This window comes from Argentina silus (assembly GCF_951799395.1).
Source record: "Argentina silus genome assembly, chromosome: 3".
NCBI classification, from domain to species: Eukaryota; Metazoa; Chordata; class Actinopteri; order Argentiniformes; family Argentinidae; genus Argentina; species Argentina silus.
In genome coordinates, this window is record NC_139657.1 from 12,640,381 (window position 1) to 12,658,288 (window position 17,908).

Consider the following 17,908-nt stretch of genomic DNA (forward strand, 5'->3'; position numbering starts at 1 on the left):
GGAGAGCAAGCGCGCAACGGAGGGAGGGAGAAGGGGTGGTGATGATGGAGAACGAGTCATAAAAAGCGAAAATGGGGATATAGATCCTCTAGTGGCATGCCCCTGGAATTGCAGTCACAATTTACATTTACAGTGACTGCAAAGGTGTTTGTATCGCGTGCAAGGTGGGGGGAGGTGGATATAGCGTCATCGTGACGACTAGGCCTACTCTCACCGCAATGACCTTGAGAACAAAAATAGATAAAATGATAGATGATACATACCACCAAGTGAATACATCAGCCATCATAATCTTATCAGCAGGCATTTACAGAGAATCATCATAGTTTACTTTTGAGTACAAAAATAGTATAAAATGCTCTGAAGCGAGCTCATATCATCATGGTAACATCACAAATGAAGAATTGTTCGGAGACAGCAGAATAATTAAACGCCTGCTCGAGTGTTTTGATGTCCATTTGCACATCAGAGATGATGGCACTGTGACGCTTACAAATAAGATGGCGAAGACACTTGGGTGATGAGTCAGTTCAGCTGTCCATCAGCAAGTAATGCAAATAGAGTTGCCAAGAGCTGACAACCATAAACTTAACAAAAAGACCAGCATCAGATTTCCACCCCTCCTTCTTGCAGCTATGAGAAGCAGCATGAGATGATGGTGGGACATCATGGAATCCAAACATCCTGAGGGGTGGATGGGCTCCAGCCATCTGGGCATCTCTACTGCTGAGGGCCTCTCTCGGTTGGTTCAGTGTGGGAGGAGGGGGTCTCTGTCTCCAGCCCCACTCTTCTCAGTGACTCTCTGTACTTCCTGGTCCCCAGACTCACTATGTGCTTAATCTCCTCTGCCACGTCTGTCCTGCCACTCTCCACCATGGCCTCCAACAGCCTGGGCACTGCCCCCGGTCCTGCACCCTCCTGGCACCTGGCCCAGTGAAACAGCATGTCCAGCACCAGAGCTCCCAGATTGTCTCTGGGGAGAGAGGACAGGACATAGGGGACACATCAGTGGTTGTGAAAGTGAGAGAATCACAAAATGGCACGTTCAGATGAATATGCATCATTAGGTGTCTGAGATTAATTCAAATACATCCGTTTTATAGGGCAAGCACGCCTACATTGGGCATGTGCTTCGATGCATACAAATATTTCACTGCAGAATCAGCAGCACTGAGGCTATTCTTTTGCGTTTGCGTGAAACTGCTGAACACTGAACATGTATCATGACATGTCATCTTTTTCCAGCCCTCCACCTCATGTATAGGCTCATGAATATATCAAGCGTGAGTCGTTGCCAGTGAGAGGAGGAGGGGGACAGCTGAGCATCAGTCTATGTGTGTAATCTCCTGCAGTGTCCCAGATGGCTTAGTGACGGCTGAAAGAAAAAAAGAAAAAAAATTCTCCACCAGCTCTCTCTCTCTCTCTCTCTCTCTCCCTCTCCCTCTCTCTCCCTCTCTCTCTCCCTCTCTCTCTCCCTCTCTCTCTCCCTCTCTCTCTCTCCCTCTCTCTCCCTCTCTGTATTGAGTGCACCAGCATCACACTCATCCATAAATCCACACTGACACAGAAACAAGATTCAATTTGCATCTCTTCCATGTTGCCTCAATTATCTCCTCTTTGAGCATGAAATCCTGATGCATTCGATAGCTAAAAGGAAATGACCATGATCAAGTGGTAGTCTCTGGTGATCCAAAAGGTCCACCTCAATCTGCATAGGGTTGCACTCATGGCCAAAATATTGCAACATGATTGAGAATTTGAATGAAACAACATGACTGATAGTACTATGCTCCATAATAAACACCACACAAAATTCAGTGCTGGTGACATCCAAACGTATTTCATTGAGAAGAAAGGTTTGTACACATTCCATACAGTAGTTGTCGGAAATGTTTAATTCATTAATTTACACACCTGAATAGCACATATGGCCATATTCAGGTAGGTAATCATATTTAAGTGAACATGACCCGGTTCATCATGCCCACCTGTACTTGTACTGGATCCGGTCCAGCTCCTGGTAGCTTATGCCCAGATTGATGCCAATGGAGCGCCAGTCATGTCCAATCTGCAGGGAGACAGCCAGGAGGTTGGCCTCTGTCAGGTAGCCACTCTCAGGGTCCCCCAGATTCAGAGGTGGATACTGGGGTTCCTCCAAAACACCCTTCTCTGAGTCTAGACCCTGTGAGTAACAGAATGAAGATGGAGGAGGAGTGAAATGGTGGGAAGGTCCAATATTTACACTGATAAACTGACACAGATGGGTAAATGACTGACACAGATGGATGAAATTAATTGCCAGAGACTGGGTACGCCCTCGAACATCTGATGGTCGGGGTTATGTTATCCCCCTTCATTTCAAAACTACCATGGGAGCATGTGGACAGACTACTCTATGTTTCATGGTGACACTATGGTGATATGTATTAGTCAATCTAGTCACACTACTCTTTGTTTGTTCTGAAATAGGCTTGTGGCAGTTTAAAATGACTTTACTTTTTTGATGCCACATGGCAGCCAAATACATGACTGAAATACATAGGCATTAACAATAATAAAATGGCTAATACACATGGATAAAAGGACATATGATGCTACATTATGCAGAAACAAATAAAATTAAGATTTCACAATATGTCTGGCACTAGTACACTCTGTTCTCTTACAGGAAGTCTTAGCGGTAACGTGGCCAGCCATTGGCTGTCGTGTCCCTTCCTCTTCTTTGACACTTCCTCTGGCAGGTCACCAGGAACCTCTCCTCGATAAAAGGACACCTGTCGCAGAGAGATGTTAACAGTCCTCCTTCAGTCACTCACAGCAATTTTAAGATTTGAAAAGCCACTAGAGATAAGGGTTCCTTAGAAACAGTCTGGTATTCAAATGTTTTCTGGTCATTTGCCTTTTCTTCATATGCCATCAATGCCACAAATGTGACACCTGAATCTAACACACTGATTAACATCCTACGCCCCTTCAGTTGTCCCAAGTGCCTCTTACCTGTCCCCTCACTGGCCCCTCCTGCCCCCGAGTGGGGCACACGTACACCTCTTTAAGATTCTTCAAGCTAGAGTAGAAAACAAAAGAAAGTCTTCCCTCGACACAGTCTGGTCTGTCTGGAAGAGAGAAAATGTTTTTTTTAATAAATTCTCAGCATCCACTCTTAATTAAAAACATTTTTTGAGTTTGACTTCCTCAAACCTGTTGTTACATCACAGTAATTAGTACCATATAAAACATGTTTAGAAAAGTCAAACAAGATCATTTAGGCAGTAAAATAATGATGTGGGTTTGAGGGAAAGTTTTTTTTTTTTTTGGGGGGGGGGGGGGGGGGTTCAGACCTGAATTGACATCCAAGCCCCTCTCAAAGCCAGCAAAGAACTGTTCCCCCTCCAGCAGATCACACAGGTCTGAGGGCTGGGGGCCGTCGTACTGCTCTGCCAGAGACTGCACTCTGCTGTCCACCTGAGGCACCAACACTCACAGTCACCTTCCTCAATCTTCCATGCTGCCATTCACTGTGTCATGGACTCATTTGATCTGACAGCAAATACGTATCGGATCCCAGGGCCCAGTATTTTTAAAACATTGTATCTAGGTCAGAATGATCCAGATTCTTTTTTGCTATCCAGGATCTGATCTATTTGGCTGATTTTAAGTAGTGTAGGGGAAATCTGCCAACTCAATCTGATCCTGGATAGCAAAAATGAATCTGGATCTAAATTAAACGTTTTGAAACACTGGGCCCTGAGGATAGCACATGAAAGAATGACTGAAAACACATTTCCAATGTGGTCCTTGATGGTGAAACAAATAACATCCTATGACGAATAGCAACAGATAAGACAAAGAAACAATGATCATACACAGTGAAATGATTGTTATTAATGTCAACACATTCAATGCACATTCACATTTCGTTAACATACAGTAGTCAAAAAGTAGAATGACAACAGTCAATGCACATTCTAACACTGCCCCAGTTCTTAAACACAAACTATATATACACAGTGTAAAATTCTAGGCACATACAAATACTCATGCTAAGAAGAGAACGTGAGCGAGACTAAAATACAGTTTGTCCTAAGCTGCTTATCTTGGTATGTGAACAGTGTGAGCTTGGTATGTGAAGTGTCAAGGCAGAGTATAAACCTTGTTTGTCGGCAGACACTGGAGAAGAACTTGTTTGGGGTCAGTCTTCCTCTGCAGGACCAGGAACTGGACCCGGAACTGCTTTAGTCTCTGATAGACCCTCCTGACAGCCCCGCTGACGCAGCGCTGAGTGGTGTACCACAACCAGTACCTCTCATGGGGGAACAACGCAAATAATGTCAGTCTCCGGAGTCACAACAGAGCTATTGTACCTTTAAAAGGAAGTCTGCGCTGACTGTCTACTGTATAGCAGAACAGATCACTCACCAGGAGAAATGTGTGATGTAGAAAATGGCGTACACGTGGGTGACATAGAGAGACACCTGCGATGTGATGTCAGTCCAGGTGTGGGCGCTGGGGTCTCCGTGTAGTAGGTGGAGACAGGACAGGTCCACCGTGTGGCCTGCAAGAACAGCAGCCGCGTCGACAATGTGCTAACACATCGGACAGTAAACGTGCGTAACGTGCGTTACGATGTGAATCCAGTACCTGTGAGTCCTGACGGCAGAGGGACCTGCACCTTGATTGGCTGAAGAAAGTCGATGCTGGGAGTCTGCGAGAGACACAGCAGGGGACTGACGCTGGCCTGGGGGTCTCCACACAGCCTCTGGACCTCTGACACGGACACATGCAACACCTACACACACCGCAAACGTGAGGAGAAAATGAAGTGAGATTTCAAACCCATTGTAGAAAGGGTAGTGTGTACATATGTGGAAAATATGGAATCTTCTAGTCAAAATTTGTCAAAATTCTCTGAATCTCTGGCCTGATTCTTGGCATGTCCTTATACTTGACCATCCTAAGAGCAGTAGGCATGTGGTGGGATGTACCTGTAGAGTAATGGTACGGGTCTGCAGAGTGGAGTCTGGGGGAAAGTGGAGTTTTATTCCTGGGTCAGCGTGAGACACCAACAGCGCCCCCTCTGGTGTAACGGAGCAGCTGTCCCTCACTGGACGAGACACTGCCACAAACCAGGAGAACTGGTTCACAGAACAGCAGGCCAGCTATGAAGATAAACAATCATAGGACATATAGGTCAATGACACATGGAGACTTAAGTCCTCATGATCATTTGTTCATCATAGTAACCAACTGTCTCCTACTCTTGCGATGCTACAAGGAGTGGGAGGTGTGTCTGTGAGGTACCCTGGCTGGGCGTCCTCCAGGTTGGCTGCTGTGCTTCTGACTTCCCCTCCTGGTCAGGGTGGGTAGAGTGCTCCATAACTGTCCGTCAAATCTACGCACCACCACCTCCCCCCTTCTAGCCCGATGGTATGGCACACACACCTCCACTGGCTGAAAGGAGAAGAGACCAATTAAATAAAGAATCAATAGAAAAGGGTGAGCAATACATTCATAACAAAAATGAAAACAAAACATGAAATCTATGAATCACTCTCATTTTACCTTTAAGAATGTTATGCCATGTGGGAGGAGTTCCAGTGGGCGACTCAACAAAAAGTCATGTTCTTCTAGCAACACCCACTTCCTGTCTGGCCTCTTCTCAGCCCAAGTCAGTCTAGTGGAGGTCACCAGACACCCTGGGGGGAACAGCAGCTCTGCCCCGCCTGGGACGAACACATGACACCCAGCAGACGACACAGAAAAACTGAGGAGGAAAGAGAGGGCACATTCACACACACACACGCACACGCACACGCACGATTATCAATCAGGAGGGAAATATGCTGAAAACGGCACTACTGATGTCTTCATTGCAGGTATTATTAATAAGAGTAAGTTAAATGAGATGAAATGTAGACAATGTCCACAAATGCTAAACGTAGTAGTACTGTACCTATGTTGATTCTGTCCAAGGTGCAACTCTGGAATGCTTATTTCTAACTGGTCTGAGAGGAGAAACACGCATTTTACAGAGTGAAAACAGCAAATAATTATACAAGATGTCATGGCAAAAGAAATAATCAACATTCAAGGCTCATCCGCATAGCTCTAGGCCAGCTCACCAGGTGCAGGTGGGAGTGGGGGAGGGGTGGGGGGCCGCCCCAGGGGGTTGTTACGGACATCCATTTTCAGCAGAGGCAGATTGTTCAGACAGTCAGGGATAACACGAAGGTCATTGCTATGGATGGCCAGCTCCCTGAGTGAGGTCAGAGAGCCTGAGAGACAAGATAGCCAAGAGATGGAAAGGCTCAGAGTACTACATATCCAGAGTCTTGTTTTTTGTGTCACATTAATTTCTTTGCAAAACATCAGACACAGCTATTACACAGTATGTGACGAATTCAGGGGAGGCTGGCGGAGGTTATGTAATGCACGGGACGGAATGAGGAATGGCATAAAACACACGTGGTTGATAGCATTCCTTATTCCGTTCCATGCATTACAAAGAGCCCGTCCTCCGATTTCTACCTCCACCATCCTCCACTGGACGAATCCTCGATGATGTGCCTATTCTGTCATGGTGTCTGCACAGTATATTTTTCGTGGTCCAGTTTCCTTTCTCTACTTGTCCTCCACTCACCCATGGTCTCTGGCAGCTGCCGTAGCTTGTTTTGGGACAACTCGAGCCTAACCAGCTCCTCCAGAGCACCAATCTCCTGTGGCAGGCTCTCTATGAAGTTGTGAGAGAGGTCCAGTGTCTGCAGGGCTTTAAGCTGACCCAGACTCGGGGGGAGAGAGCCCAGCTGGTTCCCCAGGAGAGAGAGGTAGTTGAGGGAGGACAGTTGGCCCAATTCAGGAGGCAGAGCTGAGAGGTGATTGTGACAGAGCAGCAAGGTGGATAGGAGGGGTAGGGTCAACAGACAGGGGGGAAGAGAGGAGAGGTGGTTGAAGGAGAGGTCCAGGTGGACAAGGAGAGAGAGAGAGGAGAGAGAACTGGGAAGAGAAGTCAGGAGGCCAGGGAGGGGGTTGCCATGGGAGTCATGATGACAGTGTCCTTGGTGGAGTCAAAAGACGAGCAGGCATGGCGTGGAGTAAAATGGAAGCAAGAAAGGAGGACAAATGAATGAAAAGGAGGGATAGAGAGAGATACAAGGATTAACATGCATCAATTACGCAGCATTAGTTGCAGTATTTACAGTCATTAATGCACACTGCCAGTGTTTAAAAAAATAAATTTAAAAAAAACTACAACACAACTACAACAATCAATTCTATAAATCAATGTTTCTACATAAAAGCATATCATACAATGTCTCTGTAACAGCACTGTACATTAGTGTGTGGCTCAGTACCTCGAATAGCCAGCGATCGCAGGTGAGTGAGGTGGGGTAGGACATCCAGTGCTCCCTCCAGCCCGGCTTTGTCCTCAGAGCCCAGTCTGAGGTACTGCAGCCCTCTTAGCTGACCTGGGATGGACCCCCACAGTATCCGCAGTACAGCTGACCCACCATAATACAGATCCAGGGTCAGTCTAGTATCTGCCAACACAGAAGAGAGCTCCACAGAGGGGGGCAGGGGGGGTGTAAGAGAGGGGACTGGTGAGGAAGAGGAGGACGACGACAAGGACAATGAGAGAGAAGCAGGGATGGTGGGAGAGGGGGAGGAATGGTTTGAGATTGAAGGAGCCCATGTGTCAGTGGGACTAACTGATGGAGAGAGAGAGGGATGAAGAGTGGTCGGCTCCTTGTCTCTGCCCTGCTCTCTGTCTTCATTCTTCTCTGCTTCCGTTTTCTGCTCTCCACATGACAGTTCCTCCCCAAGATGATGAGCCATCATGTTTTTGAGGGGGTCAGTTTCTTTGTTGACACACATACTCCTTGTGACACAATGGTGTGCCATCTCAATTGCTCCATCTTCCCGTCCTGTCCCTGCCCCTCCATCACCTGTTTGATTTTCATCCTCATTCTCTAGCCTTCTTTCACTCTTCCTCTCCATGTCCCACCCACTCTTATTTCAGGACAGTCCTCAAGGGGTCTTTATCTTGAGGATGTCAAAGTAAAAATCCCAACATCTTTTCTCTTTCCTTCTGTCCGTCTCTGCATCGTCAATGCTTTCTTTCTGTCACTTCTCAGATTGCCAATTTTCACCTGACACATGCTGTCTGCACTGGGGGCATGATGGGACATGAATCATCCTGGGACTATGACAGGCAGATAGAATGACATCTTTCACGTTCCACCTAGTGTGAAGACACAGACAGAGACAGACAGACAGACACAAATTCTGAATATTAAAAAAAAAAACGTAACTGATTCAACAGAATGAGACTCATTTATTTAATCAATGTGAATGTATATTTTATTTATCTATGTGATGCTTGCCCGCATATGCACAATATGAGATAGCTAGCTGTAGATAGTAGCTCTAGATACTAGCAAAGGATCCATGACAGCTAGCTAGCTAAGTGAGCTAGCTAACTAGCTAGCTGTCAACATTGTAAATATTAGTTGACAGTTACTGTACCGTCAACTTCTGATGTTTTCGATTGCTGACAACCACCTACTGTCTCTCTTCAATACACATTATGTTCATTGTAATGCACGTTTCTTCCTTGTGGGCAGCTGGATAGGCTAGCGACACTTTTTCTAAAACATTGTTTCCAACTCCAACACCAGCAGTGGGACGACCGCGCCAAAGTTTCAATCGAGGGCGGGACATGAGGTTGCGTTCCGAGTCGCCTACATTGCTGTCACGCTGCGCAGTGCAGAATGTAGGGTTCCTGAGTCATTTCCACTAATTTCAGATAATGAGGCCTAGATTATGATGATTATGCCTTATCTATCATACCTTAATGAGAGTCTGTCTTACCTTAGCATAACCTAAACAATAACAATTTATTTGATTTCATAGATGTGTAAACAAATATGAATCACATGAAATTACAGTAGGCCTAGGCCTATACAGTATGTTTGGGGAGAAGTAATGCTATTCTCAATGTCACTCCTGAGCATTACAGTCAGATACCACTATACATAATACATAAAGTTAATTTTGTGAACTTTCTGTTTCAAATGGCTGCTAATGCCGTCAAGATGAGTTGTCTTGTCCGTGGCTATTGTGTCTAATTTGGCACATTCAAGTTGTCGAAGCCCCATTGTTGGACTGTGTTATTGACATGCTTGGCTTTTGGTCCACCCACTGCAAGTTCTGTGGAAGTTTGTGACCTTTTCAGTTTTCTGGAACGTTTTCAGTAACATCAGGTCATATACAGACAGTATACCTGAAAGATATGTAATCTGTGGAAAAAGTGAGTAGTTGAAAAATGTGTCAACTGCTAAATGGGTTACAAAAAGTGACAGTTTACATTAGAGAGACATACATTTGTCTCTGTCCAGTCTGTAAATGCATTTTCCAAACCCACATTTTAGTTGATCCATGCAAATAATCATACGTGTAATATCTACAATGCAAAAACTCAATCAAACATGCTTTCAAAAAGGTTAAATGGATTTGCACAGCATGGGCTCTGGGACATTGAAGGTTAACATTTGTGTGTGTTTTTGTCGATGAACACAAAATTGGAATCAGAAGGAACACAGTGGAAGATTCTAGAGCAGTCCCAGTGCCTTCATGTCTAAATCAATACTTTTTAGAGCAGAAAAACAGAAAATTATCTTGTTTCAGACAAAAATAATGATGTGTCATAGCTCATGCCTTGATAAGTGTGTAGTATTCTCCACTGCAAGGAGAACTTTTACCTGATAAACAAGACTCTTTATCTTTATCCCAGAGCATAGGTCTAGGGTATCGAACTGGCACAAGGCTTGTTCTTGCCTACTTTGTAAAATGCTTTGTAAAATACACTGTGTTCAGGCTCAGGTTACTGTGTGCCAGGCCCTTATTCACTGCCTCTGCATACTTGATAAACCTTTGTCAGTGATCAAAACTAACAACAAGGAAATATGTAAAGACAGAGGAAACTCATATCTAGATAAAACACAAACTCAATGTAATGACAACAACACAGTTCAGAGTATGTTCAAAACTGGAGTAATGGGGCAATCGTTTGTTGTCAATGCAGTTTCATAATAGGATATCCTCTTAGTGCAACATGTGCTAAAAACAGCCAAGGAACAAATCAATGGAACAGATGACATTGGCAGAAAAGTATTCTGTGAAAAGCTTCCAAACTGAATGTCTCCAAATAAGCCATAAGAGAATTGCAGGCACGTTTTATTGCATCTTGGGTGTGTGGAAATGTTCCACTGTCAAGAATTGACAGTTTTCTACTACTGTCTCATGAAATAACTCTCTTCCTATGGACACTTGCATTCTGTTCCTTGCAATAAATACTAATTCAGTGCAATAATTAAAATTATAGCAAATAACAAAAATAATGAGGAATATCAAACAGATGTTGTATCATTAACTATTAATTGTTGAAAAGCTTGTAATGTTGTTTTGATGCTGTATTTTTTGTTCTTCTCCTTTTTTTTGGGGGGGGGGGGGGGGGTTGTGAGAGGGGGAGGGGAAAGAGAAGTAGCCTCTGTATATTGCTTATCTCTGAAAGACAACAAAAACAGATAACCAATGACCATAAAGTCTACACACAAAAGACAAAAACAAAATAACAAATTATTTGTGTGATGACAGTCCGATTCATCACTGCAGCATCTGTAACGATTTAAATTGTCTTCAGTGTATAAACAATATTATTGCCAATTATGTCTTTGGAAATCATAACACATTCTTTTTCATGTTGAGTATCATCTTCATACTTTAAGTCCCCAGCTGCATGGCCCTGTCGGTTGCGTTATTTATTGAACATAAGATATTTCTAGATACTGTGTATAACAAATCATGTGTGTCAGCCAAATGCTGACTTTTGTAGTGTTGAACAATATTATTCACGATGCTGTAGCAACCTGTTGTGGGACAAAGACTCGTGACAGGAAAAACCCGCTCCACGAAAAATAAAAACATTTCTAGTGACAGCTAAAACGGGGTCAGGAGAGAGTCTTTGGGAGAGGGCACCGCTAACCATCCACTGATAGGACGGGTGTTTCAGAGATCAACATTTGTATTGGACACGTCGATTTTACGTCGCGCCCTTGGGATATACCCTCCTCCCTAGACGAGTGGACAAATGCAATAGAGGCTGAGGCAGCCGTCAAAGACAGATGTTTTACATGGGTCTCGTCTGGAATACTACTTATTTTGGACGAACTATCAAAGTTTACAAGAGTCCACACACTGTCTCTAGACCCGAAGAAACAACTCAAAGAATGGAAAGCTGAAGATGTACTTGACAACAAACAAGACAATTACTTTCAAGCATCGTAGCGGACGAAATGCAGCTCGTAAACCGCTGGTAACCTCCGAGTGACAATGTGAGAAGACAACTCAATGAATGACAAGAGGAATGCATATAGTTTGATATTTAGACACATCTTGGACATTCGTGACCGTGACAAAGTCAACGTTAGAGAGCTGTCTATCTGAGCACTTGCTTGAATTTGGCGGTTTCAGTATGTTTCCATTAGATTCGCCATGGAACATATCCTTCGCAGGTTGCGGTTTCCTGGGTATCTACCATATCGGCGTTGCAAGTTGTCTGCTGGAACAGGCACCTTTTCTAGTGGAAAATGCCCAGCACATATACGGGGCATCAGCTGGGGCACTCACTGCCTCAGCCCTGGTCAGCGGAGCATGTTTAGGTAGGCAATACTTTCCCATGACATGTTATACAATAGCTCCATGTTATGATGTATTGTCTTTCCATGTCCCCTGTCTGTGTGCCCATAACTTGATAAGTTTGCTTGTGCTTTGACAACATTTTAGGAGAAGCAGGTGCAAACATCATTGATGTTGCCAAAGAAGCCCGGAAGCGTTTCCTAGGGCCTATGCATCCCTCCTTCAACCTGGTTAAGATCATGCGAAATATGATGCTCCGCACACTGCCCCCTGATGCACACCATCGGGCCACTGGGCGGTTGGGAATCTCCCTGACCCGTGTGACAGATGGGGAGAATGTCCTGGTATCCCAATTCAACAGCATTGAAGAGCTAGTGCAGGTGAGTGTCACATACACAGTCACGTATAGCTCAATAGTACAGTGCATGCAGTTGTTAACCATGTGTCAGAAACAGACTGAGACCCACTTAAGCGTAATTTGATGTAATGCACAAAAATGCACACTCCTAGACTCTACACACGCTCTCATATCGTTGCTTTGTTGCCTAATGGTAATAGTGCTGTGTGCCTGCCTTCTCAAATAGAATGTTGTTTCTGAACGGTGTTGTGTGTCTCAATTTCATCCATTGAATGTGCTGTCAGCTCATGTGTGTTTATGTGTCTTTGGGTCCATCCAGGCATGTGTATGCAGTGCCTACATCCCTGTGTACTGTGGCCTCATTCCCCCAACACTGCAGGGTGTGGTAAGTAGAACAAGCTGTCTGGACATAAAATATCAATGAAAATAAGTCATGTCTGCTCACTGTTTACTGCTTTCAAAGTGATCTTGATTACAGCCTATGAACAACATTTGAACTGAAATTGCTTACCATGATTTAAAAATAAACGCTTGAGATGCCATTAGTCACTAAAGACTATGTTTAGTTTAGAAGATAGTCATTATTCACTAAACGGACAAACATTGGCAGCCAATATAGTAATCACACCACACCAAGGCATCATACAATAATGATGACAGCTATCACCTGTCAGCTATCTACCAATCCCACTCAGCCAATAGAAACAGACAATTCAGTTCACTTTAGAGGTTTATATTGATGAAAAGTGAAAAGTGAATATAGAAAGTGTGTAAATAACAATAGGTACAATTTTAACTTTTAACAGAATGACAATGCAGTTAAAATATATGTAACATTATGAATGTCTCTAGGGAAGGCTAATCCCTCACATCTGATTGAACCAGCTCAATGACCTTTCATCTTGTTCCCTGTCTTTTCCTTGTATTGTTTTTGTTGTCACTGCTCTTGGCACAATGTTTTCCGCTCTCCTCCCTTGATAGATCCCTCCCTTTCACTGGAATGTGTCTGCCTGTTCCAGGCAGCATTTCCAACTCAATTGAATGGCACTCGTGATTGACAACTGCTTCAATAAAATACATTCCCAAACTTTCTAAAACAAGGAGAAGTTTGTACATGTAGAGTCCCTTTGTCTAAAGGAGATCATGTTTGCTCTGACTGAGAGCAGAGAGGAATAGTATTGTGCTTTTCTGGGAACTATTATTGAGCAATGCCAACTCTCTCCCCCTCTCTCTCTTTCACCCTCTTTGTGTGTGTGTGTGTGTGTGTGTGTGTGTGTGTGTGTGTGTGTGTGTGTGTGTGTGTGTGTGTGTGTGTGTGTGTGTGTGTGTGTGTGTGTGTGTGTGTGTGTGTGTGTGTGTGTGTGTGTGTGTGTGTGGATTTGTACACCAAATGTAACTGAGAATGAGAGTGTCAGTGCCAGATATGACTCACTGGCAAAGGTTTCAAAGTTGTTCTATGCCTATGCTTTCCTGCCCTCTCAATGGCTGAACATTGAACATTATGTCACTACAATATACAATATCAGCTGACAGACATCATGTCTACCAGTTCTAGCACTGTAGAACAGCTGATTCAAATCAAAAGACTACAGTTTATATGAGTAACATAAAATCTAGGGCCTTCTGTCCATTTGTATTATTTCCAGTGGTGGGATTCGTGACTTGAAATAGTTTATATTACATATTACTCATTACATTTAACATAATTACACCTTACAGGTTTTTAAACTGTCCATTCAGCACAGAGCTGCACTTAAGGCCTGTATCAGATGAGCCAGGGGGTAGATTCTACTTTAGAACTTTCTTCTAATCTAGTAGCTTTCACCATTGTTTGTTTGACTTACATGTGTCCTTGATGATAAGTAATCACTTTTGCCTTTTATTTTAATGGATTACTACAACACAGCTGCCATCTTTCTTAGATTCTTGGCTTCACGACAACAGGAAACAAGTTACAGCATAAATTCCGTTAGCAGGAGACAAGGCTTAAAAGAAAAAAAAGAAAAATGATATATATATATGTATATATATATATATATACTGTGTATATGTGGATATATATATACTGTGTATATGTGGATATATATATACACACAACACGCCGGAGATATGATTCTGAAAGTAACTGTAAGACAGTAACACAGAGTATGGAAGTAATCTATTACTGTCATGCGTTACTTTGGTAACTATTTACCCCCAACACTGATTATGTCTTATGTTCATACCTGTTTAGTTGAATGGTGTGAAAATGTGATAGTAATCTCTCTCTCCTTGTGCCCTGCCTTATCTTTCAGCGATATGTGGATGGAGGGATTTCGGATAACCTTCCCCAGTATGAGCTGAAAAACACCATCACCGTGTCACCCTTCTCAGGAGAAAGTGACATCTGCCCCAAAGACACGTCCACCAACATGCATGAGCTCCGTTTCACCAACACCAGCATCCAATTTACCCTCACCAACCTCTACAGGGTCTCCAGAGCACTGTTTCCTCCTGACCCACTTGTAGGTCACACACACACACACACACACACACACATATTTCAACACAAAAATAAAAACACACACATCTACACACATATCTACACATGCATCTACAAAGACATGGGTAAATGTGTCTGAGAGGGAAGTTAAAGGTGTTGATGTGTTTCTGTGCAGGTTATGAAGACAATGTGCAAACAGGGATATACAGATGCTCTTCACTTTCTAAAGAAGAATGGTAAGACACAGAGGTGGCAGTTGTCCCAAGCTTGTACATTCACATATTTGTTATTTGCTGAATCCGTATCCGTTGCTGATACCAAAAAGATTCCGCAATGTAGGTCAAATGCTTGCTCAGGTTGCGTATATGTGGTATATCACATATGGACAGGCTTACATGGCTATCTATGATATTGAGCTATATTATACTGCACAACATGCTAGACTTATGGATTGGTATATTGATTTTGAGATGCAGTCACAATGTCCATTGCTATAGTCATATGGCTTGTGCTGCCCCCCTATGGCTATCTAGAATATTTCACATCAGTCCCACCACACGGTATTACAATGAAAATGTAACATGGATTGCACAACAAATGATCATAAATGCATTGAATTACTGTCAAATGACCAACCAATGAGGGACAGTATGGATTTTGACTGTCTTGTTTGCTGTTGTTTTCAGGACTGCTGTGTTACCAAGGTCCTCTCAGACATAGAGCCCTGCTGGCCAATGGGGAGGAGGGTGATGATGATGATGATGATGACATGGAGGATGATGATGAAGAAGAGGATGAGGCTCGTGTAGAGAGTGCAGCCAGTGAAGATGGAACAGTGGTGGGCTACTCCAATTCTAGTATAGAGGAGCACATCTTTGAGCACCTGCCACCAAGACTACACAAAGGTAGAGTAGAGAACATGTAAAATAAACTATATATATATATAGAGAGAGAATTATTGGAGAGTGAATTATTGTTGTCATGTGTTCTATTTGCCTCCCTCTCCAGCTCTGGTGGAGGCCTGCAGGGAGAGGAGGAGCCTGGTCCAGTCGCTAAGCAACCTTCTGCCTGTTAGGATGGCCTCAGCTATGTTGATTCCCTATACCCTTCCCCTGGAGTCTGCTCTGTCCATGACTGTCAGGTAGGACTACAGCCTGGCCCCAGCTCCAGTTGTACCACAACTCCACTTATTGTTTATTCCTATCTATTCCTTTCATTTCTGGTTCCACTAAACTGGACCTTTCTTCAGTATTGTTAGTGTGATAGACACACTATCAACTCCCTCTATAGTGCAAGCTCTCAGTTTCAAACTGGACTTTCACCCCCATTACAGAAGGATAGATATAAAGAGGGTGTGGGGAGTCCTAGTATATGACAGTGACAATGTGGCCATGCTACAGTGTATGAGCTTGTGTGTCTGCGTTAGTGAAATCACTAATGGCAGCCTTGTTCTGTCTCCAAGACTCTTAGAATGGCTGCCGGATGTGCAGGAAGATGTTGGTTGGATTGGAGGGCAGACCGTCAAAATGCTGCAGTCTGTTCTGCGTCAGACCACCAAAAGTGTCTCCCAGTGTGTTTCTGCAAGGTGAGAAACTACACAGGCACTGACATAAACAAACACCGACAAGCACACATACTTTTCTTAATTTAGCACTTTAAGCCCCAATGCACTCATAGTCTAAGAAGATGACTCTTCCTCTAAGCCTCTCCATGCTGGTGGTCTTTTCCCCAGGTTTTCCTACCAGCTGGAGCTGCGTCACTGCCAGTCCCTCCCTGTCCACCTCAGCCCTGCCAGCATGTTGCCCAGTTGGATGAGTGAGGGCAGCTCCTCTGTCCTGGATGCCATCTCACGCCTGGACCAGTACCAGAGGCAGCTGCTGCCTGGCTTCTTCTGTGTCAACTTGGACATGCGGGGCTCCTTCAGCACCAGACACCCCAGACCAGGCGAAGGCCCTCCTCCACCCATCCACGCAGAAGAGGGCCAGACGATGCACCAGCTCAACCAAAACACTCCAGCCTCTCCTGCCTCACGAGAGGCAATCATCAGCTCCTAAGTGCCCATGAGACACGCTGTCTTAGGAGATGCCCATTAGTATCACAGACCCTGATATGAAACCAAGGCACTTTAAAGGAACTTGTACCAATCTCTTCACATTGCCTTACATTGATATTTGCTTCTCTTTTTTTTTTGTTATTAGGATAATGTTCCTACTCAGATGAACCAGACTTAATGTTCTTGCTCAGAACAGGGAGGGGATGAGGGGTTAGACATGTTTTTAAGATTACATTGACCTGTTCTGTTTTTACTATTGCTATTTTAAATGTTTCTTCCTTTCTAATAGAGACTGAGTAGCAAATACCAGAGTATTTGGTGTTCATTAGTTGGAAATCCCATTGTGTTTTATTTTCTCATCATTGTCACTCATTACAGCAATCTGGCCTCCCAGATCTGTATATGCTTTAGATATATGAACAAAGATAAATGTGCCAATGTTCCAATTTGGTTAGGAATGCATGTACATAATTATGTAGAAAAGCCCAGAGAAGCGGCAACCAAAATACACAGTTTGTGTTGTAAGTGGAATGTAGTCAGACCAGTACTTTAGCGAATTGCCTCCGCTCAAACCCAGGTCTGCACTCGGCTCCCTCTGGAGAGAGGGTGCCACAAGGACTGAGAAAAAAGGATTAGAAAAGGAACTACTATGTGGCGGTTTGACTGGTTACGGGTAGTCTCTCGACGACAGACTCAGAGCGCTCTGCATGCTCTACATTCTAGAGTCTGTCAAACTAGCATTGTGTCAGAGATACATTGCCTGTGAAAAGAGGCTAGGTCACGGGTGGTTAACTTCAGAAGGACTCGTTTTTATGCAAGTGCCAATGCAGTATCAGTCAGTTGCACTTTACCTGTGTTCCTTTTAGGTTGTGTAGGTCAATTTTAATTATTGCTATTGTTTGTGTGTTTGTATGTTTTATATATGTAATACAATACCTTGCTTTGTATGGGCCCATGAAGGGTATCTATTTCGTCATGAACTGTGGAGGGCTTCAATATATGGTGACATTGGAGGGATTAGCCTGTTGCCTCATATTTTAGCTGTAATTGATTCCAGCTAACCATCCTTTCTTTAAGTGGTATTAAAATCCAGGATATGTCACATATCACGTTACTTCAATGAAAGACTGAACACCTGGAATAGATACAGAAAACTGAAAATGTAATAATAAACAATTATAATACTTTATATGTATTGTTTCATTGTTCACATTGGTCAAATGCAACATTCCCAGGATTTTCTTCAACACAAGAATACATTTTACTCTGGTCCCTCAGAAACTGTCACTATATGTTAGAGATCCATAGCATGGTTTACTTGCTT

General features: G+C 43.7%; 2 protein-coding genes across 2 annotated transcripts; one reads left to right on the forward strand and one right to left on the reverse strand.

The window, feature by feature from the left end:
• Positions 1-270: 270 nt before the first annotated feature.
• Positions 271-8,661, reverse strand: pidd1 (p53-induced death domain protein 1). The gene is made up of 16 exons (XM_083666841.1): positions 8,521-8,661; positions 7,350-8,236; positions 6,638-7,051; positions 6,120-6,272; positions 5,951-6,002; positions 5,560-5,761; positions 5,299-5,448; positions 4,983-5,156; positions 4,639-4,786; positions 4,417-4,552; positions 4,150-4,300; positions 3,339-3,462; positions 2,998-3,113; positions 2,667-2,774; positions 1,989-2,182; positions 271-973 (listed from the first exon to the last, which is right to left on the reverse strand). The coding sequence occupies exons 2-16, from the start codon at positions 7,990-7,992 to the stop codon at positions 721-723; spliced, it is 3,018 nt and encodes a 1,005-aa protein (XP_083522967.1). The 5' UTR covers positions 7,993-8,236; positions 8,521-8,661; the 3' UTR covers positions 271-720.
• A 2,513-nt stretch (positions 8,662-11,174) lies between these two features.
• On the forward strand, positions 11,175-17,862 carry pnpla2 (patatin-like phospholipase domain containing 2). Its single transcript, XM_083666023.1, has 9 exons — positions 11,175-11,714; positions 11,839-12,071; positions 12,369-12,434; positions 14,344-14,553; positions 14,707-14,767; positions 15,218-15,436; positions 15,540-15,672; positions 15,994-16,116; positions 16,264-17,862. The coding sequence occupies exons 1-9, from the start codon at positions 11,528-11,530 to the stop codon at positions 16,583-16,585; spliced, it is 1,554 nt and encodes a 517-aa protein (XP_083522149.1). The 5' UTR covers positions 11,175-11,527; the 3' UTR covers positions 16,586-17,862.
• The last annotated feature ends 46 nt before the right edge of the window (positions 17,863-17,908 follow it).

Bases quoted from the DNA above. Each gene is read 5' to 3' on its own strand.
- pidd1 (XM_083666841.1), bottom strand. From the start codon at position 7,992: ATGGAGAGGAAGAGTGAAAGAAGGCTAGAGAATGAGGATGAAAATCAA. The intron at 5,762-5,950 runs GTACAGTACTAC...TTTCCTCCTCAG, and splicing joins CTTGGACAGAATCAACATAG to TTTTTCTGTGTCGTCTGCTG. The intron at 4,301-4,416 runs GTGAGTGATCTG...CCCCCATGAGAG, and splicing joins TACATCACACATTTCTCCTG to GTACTGGTTGTGGTACACCA.
- pnpla2 (XM_083666023.1), top strand. From the start codon at position 11,528: ATGTTTCCATTAGATTCGCCATGGAACATATCCTTCGCAGGTTGCGGT. The intron at 11,715-11,838 runs GTAGGCAATACT...ACAACATTTTAG, and splicing joins GGTCAGCGGAGCATGTTTAG to GAGAAGCAGGTGCAAACATC. The intron at 16,117-16,263 runs GTGAGAAACTAC...TCTTTTCCCCAG, and splicing joins TCCCAGTGTGTTTCTGCAAG to GTTTTCCTACCAGCTGGAGC.